At 33.2% G+C, this 8,545-nt stretch overlaps 1 protein-coding gene across 1 annotated transcript in view; it reads left to right on the top strand.

Annotated features, from left to right (window-relative positions):
• The first annotated feature begins 540 nt into the window (after positions 1–540).
• Positions 541–8,545, top strand: part of LOC111626512 (TFIIH basal transcription factor complex helicase XPD subunit-like) — a 61,688-nt gene continuing 53,683 nt past the window's right edge. The window contains exons 1-2 of the mRNA XM_023369910.1: positions 541–555; positions 8,274–8,335. Of these exons, the coding sequence (XP_023225678.1) occupies positions 8,331–8,335 (5 nt within the window). The 5' untranslated portion in view covers positions 541–555; positions 8,274–8,330. The remainder of the gene's footprint in view (positions 556–8,273; positions 8,336–8,545) is intronic.

Here is an 8,545-nt window from a genome sequence, read left to right as displayed (position 1 = left end):
TAGAGAACCATGGTTTATGTTATTTGCAGATAATACCATCTCAAATAAATATACAGAAAATTTGAAGAACTAGAAAAGGTTAGTGATAGGTTACAGTATGTGAATTTAAAGATTAGTAGGGTCAAAACAGAGGTCATGAAATTTAGGCAAGTTGTCAAATAATGGAGATTAGATTTCAGGATTAGCTAGATATAAAGATTAACAGTTTCAATATTTGGATCATATTTGTAAGTGGATAATAAGTAAGATTTATTTGTTACAAATAAGATAAATGTAAGATGAGGAAAAAAAACAGATTAACAGATTTCTTTGAGCTAAGCATTCTGATTAGATTAAAATGAACATTTTTTTAGGATGATGCCCAGTTATGGAATAAAGATCCAAATGTTAAGAAAAAAAAAAATTAACTGCTTGCATCTTCCTATAAGATGCAGACAATCTGTGTGATGTAAGAAATAAACTTAAAAAAAATCATCTTAAATCATTAAGTCATATTGACAAGAGTTAATAAAAGAACCTAGAAAATCAGGAACCTGGATGCACCATTTAAGAGAGGTACAGTAGGTCAAAGAAATCTTGGGAACTAGTTGATTAAGTTAGGTTAGATATGTTAAGAGTTGGAAATAAGAGAGGAACTNTTCTATTCACCTTGCACTCGACCGAAGACTTCAAAATCCACAGATTTCATTTTAGAGCCCGTGCACACGTCTTTATGACATTGACCATTCCATGTAGTTTCTAAACAATCAAGAAATATAATTAAATTCAAGTAAAGTATAAATAGCAATGCAGAAAAAGAATAATTTAGCTTTGACATCAAAATTAAAACAGTACTAAGCAAAACTTACTGATCAATAGGTTCGAACAAATGTTTAAATTCGACCTCTGTACATTGCAATAAATATTTAAACATTTTTTAAAAATAAAATTATTCATTTATACATTAGTATAACAGCATAATAGCTCCAGCATTATCATGACACCTTATCATTATTATTAATAAATACTAATATATAAATAACACTTATAACAAAATAATAATCTATTATTTCACAATAATAATAATAAATTATTAATTTAATTATTAACTTTTTCTTTTTTAAATCAAGCTTATCGTGGGGTCCGTCCATTGCCTGGCCGAACCCACGATGTTGATCATTGTGAGCAATTGGGCGATTGGGTAGTGAAGGACCCGACCAGTGGCGAATCCCAGGGGCGGGCTACAGGACTTTAAACCCTCCCCGTTGATTCACACAAAAGAAAAAAAGTTAAAATTTGTTTGTTCGAGCTTCAAAACTTTGTTCTTAAAAACACTTTTGATGGCAAATCTGAATTATCGGATTATTGGTAATACAATACACGTGTATTTATTAATTATTCTCAAAATCCAATTAGTATTTTAATTTTTGAGTTAGCTTTCTTTCGGGTATTTCTGGATCCGCTACTGGGCCTGGCATAATTTTTTTTTTATATACTCTTTCCGCCCTGTGGGCACTAAGAGGGCCTCTTAAGGCAGGCCCATTAAGGGTTCGGCCAGGCCCACAATGGGGCGACCGGGTAGTGAGGGACGGGGCCCGACATATCCGAACGGACCACCCCCGAAAAATTCCTAGGGATTCTTTGACCCGTCCGGATTCGATCCCGGGTCCCCCAGAGCGGTAGGCTGCCACCTTGACCGCTCGGCCATCCAGCCTGGGCCTGGAATATTTGGAACGGACAACTCCCCGACAAATTCCTTAAATCACCAGTTTGAAATTTATTTTCTTTAATTATGAAATGAAAGAATAATTATTTCTTCACTTACGTAATAACATTACAGTAACATTAATATGAAGCATTTTTGTCAATTTCATCTGAATATTTTAGTGTTTTTACGAGGTACATTATTATTATTTAACAAAATTTCATTGAATTAAAACATATATAAGGGTTGCCCAAGTAAAAAGTGGACGCATGTCAGAGCTAGTAAACATTTATTGCGAATCTAAAAGAAATCTCCATGTTTGTTTAGGCAAAGATCCCAGCGTATCATAAGCAAATCAATGCTCCTTGCTTAGAATTCTAGTCGCTGCTGGTAACAAAATTCTTCGACCATATCTTACATCTCATAAGTCCGACATGAATCTTTTCCCTCGCAAAGCTTTTGTGGAGAGCACGTGGATGGACAACACAAAGAAAGTCGTCTACAACAATAGTTTTATTGTTCTTCGTGCTAGTATACAAATAATTCAGGGGTCCCAACTCCGATGCATATAACTCGCGTAACATATAATGATATCGGAAAGAGAGTGCAACAATACCTCGCGACAATTTTAATCTGTGCTTAACCTATCTTAGCCTAACTTAACCTAATCTATATACTAAATGAGACAGTAGAATTAGGGAAAATATTAATATTAAGAATAAGAGAAATAAAGGAAAGTTTGCTGGTGGGGTACCCGGGTTTCTTCTTTTTCTTTAGAGTCCACTCACATCGATGAAAATGCACTCTGATGATCTTCCGTCCTTCCTGTGATGTCTCCTCTCTTTGTCCCCCTATCGCTCCTTTTTCCTTCGTTACGGCCACCAGGATCTCCTCGCCTGTCCGTCCTCTCCCAACGCTAGCTCGAAAGAGTCTCCCCCTTTTCTCTCCTTGCCTCGGGGCCTGCCTCCACACCCTTGTTTTTCAGTGTAGTTCATAGAAATGTTTCACCACCAGCAGGGGACAGAACCGTTAGGAAGTACGAGGAAGGGTTAAACAAAAGATCGAGAGAACTTAATCCTAGGCTTAATACAAAAATATAAGTATATAAAAAAAAACAACTGGTGTATCACCACACTTTCGTGAGATCCAAAAATGTGAAAGTTGTAGTGTCACTTCTGATCATGTCGTCCACATTGACGATTGATGCAGCGAAGATTACGGTCTGTGCCTGACCTGGTCTCGATTTATCCTAAATTGACTGTCAGCCTTATCTGTAACTGTTGTACCAATTACCACATGTGCTGTTCATCCTAAACAATTTTCACCATAAACGTGCTTCATTCGACTATAGATGTCGGCTATTTCATCTGAATATTTCATGTTTAGTTTCATTAGTATTAAGTAGATATAAGTCTTCCTACTGAGAGCCACTTGGCACTAACTTCTACACTTAGCTTTCGTGGCGGCACTCAATCATTGGTGTTCACTATACTCAGGTTTTCTTTTAGACCCTTCGGGGGTAGGATCCCTCTGAACGTACGCCGTTCAGAGGGATCCTATCTTTTTCTATTATCTATCTCCTCTCCAGTGGCGTACCGTAGTGGGGGCGGCAGGGGCGGCCCGCCCCGGGCGGCACTTTTTAGGGGGCGGCAAAATTTCACAATAAATAATAATAACATCTTGTAAAAATTTGAAACATCCTAAACTATGCTATCGTCCGGACAGTCCGGGAATCGGTTCGCCGTCCTGGTGAACTAGTAATTTTCTTATCGGAGGAAATCCTGCGAAACCTATTGATCTTTTTTTTTGCTTGTACGATTCATTCGCGTTCATATTCACCACTAATATCCAATAGAACTATTTTAAACAGGTCGCTGCACTACCACCGAATTTTTCATTGCTTGTTCTGTGACAAAACTGAATTTTGTTCTTTTAAATTGAAATACCTAAATAAGGGGGCCGAAATTTTCCTCCGCCCCGGGCGGCTGACACTCACGGTACGCCACTGCTCCTCTCTCTCCTCCTTTCCCTCCCCTTTCCCTTACCCTCTTTTCCGTCGGATAAACACCTCGTGTACGGCCGAAGTCTTTCTTGTATGTATGTATGTATGTATGTATGTATGTATGTATGTATGTATGTATGTATAGATGTCGGCACTTAAATTCCCCTTAGCCACTAAAAACCAAACTCCCACCCGTTGTTCGATTCTGGACGCTTGCATCGAAATGAACTTAACATTAATCTGCCAATTACTGGAGATAAAATCTATTCCCGCCCAAGGACTATATACTACAAGGATAGCCAGATTATAGTAGTTTAAAATAGTTTAAAGTCCTTAATTCCCGCCAAATATCTATGCAGCTCGCGCTTCGCCTATGTTAAGCTTACACATCCGTAAGGTAGCCACCAATCGTTACTTTGCATGATGAAATATGATACATGTCTACTCTTCAATTGGGCAATCCTTATATAATATTTACAATGTAAATAACAATTGTAGAGATAGTAGTAATTCAAACACAAATTATTATTGTATTTATTTTCAGGCACTTGGCAATTTTTATCATCAAATTTTATTTAGTTGATACGTGTTGATATTATTTACACACGTTTCGGGCATTTATTGCCCCTCCTCAGCCAACTAAAAACAAAAGTTCATAAGTTACAACACTATAAAATTATAAACAACAAACATATTAGGTATTGTTTTTTAAAAACATACCTTTTTAATTTACAGGTTATCAAGTTATTAAAACCACAAATTTCCATCGCCTATGTTTACTTGTTGTTATGGAATTACAAAAACTTCTTGGCCCTTAAGACACTTTAATCTAAGAAACATACGGTTTCGTATTATCTAAAATATTTTAAAAACTTTTTTTATATGGATTTTCTCTTATACATTTACATGATAACAATACAATGAAGTACGTACCTAATTATCTGTTTTTCACTGTTATAAAATTTAAACAATCTCAAATTTTTCTTATACATTTACAATTAATTTTACAACAATACTAAAATTGACATATTTGTCTTTCATCAAAATCATGCAATTCATGCAAAAAAGGGGGAGGAGAGGTCATCCCAATGAGTTTGTAAAAAGAGGGAATTGCATGATTTTGATGAAAGACAAATATGTCAATTTTAGTATTGTTGTAAAATTAATTGTAAATGTATAAGAAAAATTTGAGATTGTTTAAATTTTATAACAGTGAAAAACAGATAATTAGGTACGTACTTCATTGTATTGTTATCATGTAAATGTATAAGAGAAAATCCATATAAAAAAGTTTTTAAAATATTTTAGATAATACGAAACCGTATGTTTCTTAGATTAAAGTGTGTTAAGAGCCAAGAAGTTTTTGTAATTCCATAACAACAAGTAAACAGGCGATGGAAATTTGTGGTTTTAATATCTTGATAACCTGTAAATTAAAAAGGTATGTTTTTAAAAAACAATACCTAATATGTTTGTTGTTTATAATTTTATAGTGTTGTAACTTATGAACTTTTGTTTTCAGTTGGCTGAGGAGGGTCAATAAATGCCCGAAACGTGTGTAAATAATATCAACACGTATCAACTAAATAAAATTTGATGATAAAAATTGCCAAGTGCCTGAAAATAAATACAATAATAATTTGTGTTTGAATTACTACTAATAACTACTAGCACGGTTTCAAAGTACCAAAATTGTAGAGATGCTAAGTTTTATTAATTTTAGTATACGATGGAGAATTTTTTTTTTTTTTTTGAATTTTGATAGATTTTCCTTCATAAAAATATATTTCGGTATGAATTTTATTAGTTTTTGCAATAAACCGAACTTTGTGAAAATTTATTGTTTGTAATTTTTAAAAACTCTTTCCCTACAGACACTAAAAACACCTTTTTTTCCGGTCCCTCGTAGATTCGGCCAGATTCATAATAGACCGGCTGGGTTGTAGGTTGGACATATTCGGGACACAGAGGCGTAATTACTATTTGTGCAATCTGTGCAATAGTACTGACATGAGAGTAAAGTGGAGCTGGCTGTCATTTCTGACTTAGCCAGTTGGAATGAAGTAGAGAGTGTGGAAAAGAAGAAAGAGGTAGGTTTCGAAGGGGGAGGGGAGAAGAGAAGAGATAGTTCGGCCTGTCACACTAGCCATAATAGCCAAAACTGTGAAGAAAAAACTAATTGAGGAGTTCAATAGACGAAGAAAGACATAGTGCTTTAGCATTACTTTCCATCGAAAATTCAGAAGTGAGAACTGGATTTGTCCAAGGCAGGGGATAAATTTACTGCGCTTACTGACGTGAGTCTATAAAAAATTTAGTAGGCACAGTAAATAGACGTACAATGCACTAATATACTTTACTATTTTCAAAATGAATAAATTAGGGACTCTCCTTAAATGACATCCATACCGGAAGGGAGGAAGGTGGTTATGACAAGTTGGACAAAGACAAGGGGTGGGGAGGGGTTGAACTTCAATGGACGTCCGTTTTATTTCATTAAATTTTATAGTTTATACATTTAATTATTCATAAAGTGATAAAGATTTTGGAGGCATTGAGTCTTGTTGGACGTCCAAAGAGGGGTTACGGAAACTTGGACAAACTGGGAGAATGGAGGAGGAGGAGTAAAAATTTCAAGAAAAATGTGGACGTAATTTATGGAAAGTCCCTTATCACTCTATAATTTTATATACATTAGTCTGTATTGCGAAAAAAAAAAAAAAAAAAACAGAATGCCCAATGGGGGTTCGTTTTAGAAATGTTGCACAGGTCATTCATATGTAGTTATACCACTGTCGGGACGGACCACCTCTAACTTGTAAGAAATTCCTGGGAGTTTTTCGATCGCTTGCATTCAATTTTGGGTCCCCCAGAGCAGTAGACTGACGTCTAGGAAACACGACCAAGCGTTTGTAAATTTTTGTATACAATAAGGTTGTAACTTATATGTATACATACAGTATGTACCGGTGCAATACACTTAAACTGATCAATTGTGATAATTACCTGCAGTTATACTGTATTTTATAAAACTCTAATAATCTTTTAATTATAATAAAATAAATTTATCTTTAATATTAATTAAATGGTTATGTTAGTTTTTTCTCTCAGAAATGCAGGATAAAAATGAACGAATATGAATGACATCAATAAAATGGACAAAAGTAAAATTTTGATAATTTATTTCACTTCTTTAAATAATAAATATTGCAAATTATCAATCAATCCAATTTCAGATCTTGTTCCAGTTTTCAACAATCAAATCCCAGATGCATTTATAATAACTTTTATCTAGAATTTTATTTTCATCAGTGTCTTTAATTGCTGTAGTAGCCAAATGCTTCTTACATATCAAAGGGAAATTTAGATTTTCCCTGAGTTTAGTGCAGCCTCTTGGATTGATTACGCTTTCGTGAAGCATTTGCAAGACATTTCTTTCTTTTTCAAATAATTTAGGTTTATGTAAATTCAGCAATTGCAGATATGGACACAACGAAGGCGGACGATAAAGCGCAATCATCTTTTTTTCATCGTGAAAATCTGTGAAAAGATCTTTCATTGTTGTTTTAGTTTCTTCTTTTATTAGTTCTTTTAATTTTGAATCTTGTATTAATATTTCTCCAGGAAATGTTTCAAACGGCAATTTAAATTTTCTTAATTTCATATCAGATTGAATCACATCAACAAAATCAACATTAGCGAGATTTCGACAACAAATTGGAATTGACTGAGATGAGCACTTTGATTCAGAAGGTCTGTCAGCAGAAACATCCATAACTTTAAGTTTTTCTGAATTGTTTTCATTGACAGAAATATTAATTTCATCTTGACAATTGGACGTGGATTTATTTAAAGTCAGATTTTTATCAATAGATATAGCTATTGTTTTATTAATATTAGGAAAATTTTCAATATTTGAAATCGACAGACCTATGCTAGTTGTTTCAATAAATTTTTCTGGAGAAAATTTTTCAGAATCCTCGTTTATAAGACTGAGTATTCTAAGTTCGTTTCCTAATGGAATTCTTCCAAAGCATGACGTCTTCCTGTTAATGTCTGTTAAATTTCCTGCGCTCTTGTCTTTATCTTTGAATTTTAATTGTTGTCCGTCACAGATGGGGTCAGATTTTCCCGAACTTGTTGCATAGTCAGATCCAGCAATATGCATTTCAAATGTATTCTTTTCAGATATATTCTTTTCGATATCTTTATTTTCTTGAATTTGATTATTTTCTGTTCAAACATTTTGTTGAAACTGTTATATCATCAAACGAAATTAAATTAAATTTTCTCATTATACTAATCGAATGTGATTCTATGACGAGTATATTTAATCCATCAATCAATAAAGAATACAATGATATCAATTTTGTTATCCAGTAATAATAGTCTTAATTTAAAAAATAATTTCAATAACATAAATTCTTATTAAATATTAATAAATTGTATATATTATTAAACAATATGTTTATGTAATGATATTAGATTACATTTAAATATTCTTGAACAATTAAAATAAAAAATAAAAAAAATTCAGTTAGAATTTTTTTTTATTTTTTATTTTAATATATGCTTTTCTGATAACAGGTGGCGTAAGAAAGCACGTGTAGATGTTTAGGAGATTGTCAGATTTGAAAAGTTAAAATGAAGTAAGATTAATTTAATAATAATAATTATTATTATTTCTTCCTATGATAAGCAAATATTAAGTTTTGGTATTCGTAATTGATCAAACTAAATATGATACTTTAAAGTATTTGTATATCCATTATAAATTTTTACTCAAGTTATACAGTGATGGACAAAAGTAATGGCACACACTGTATTTTTGAAAAAATAGTGAAAAATAGTTAGTAAAA

The sequence above is a fragment of the Centruroides sculpturatus genome, unplaced genomic scaffold (assembly GCF_000671375.1).
Source record: "Centruroides sculpturatus isolate CEXI.00-Female unplaced genomic scaffold, Cexi_2.0 scaffold159, whole genome shotgun sequence".
Taxonomy (NCBI): domain Eukaryota; kingdom Metazoa; phylum Arthropoda; class Arachnida; order Scorpiones; family Buthidae; genus Centruroides; species Centruroides sculpturatus.
Note: the sequence above shows the minus strand (reverse complement) of the source record. Positions and strands in the feature narration are given on the sequence as shown.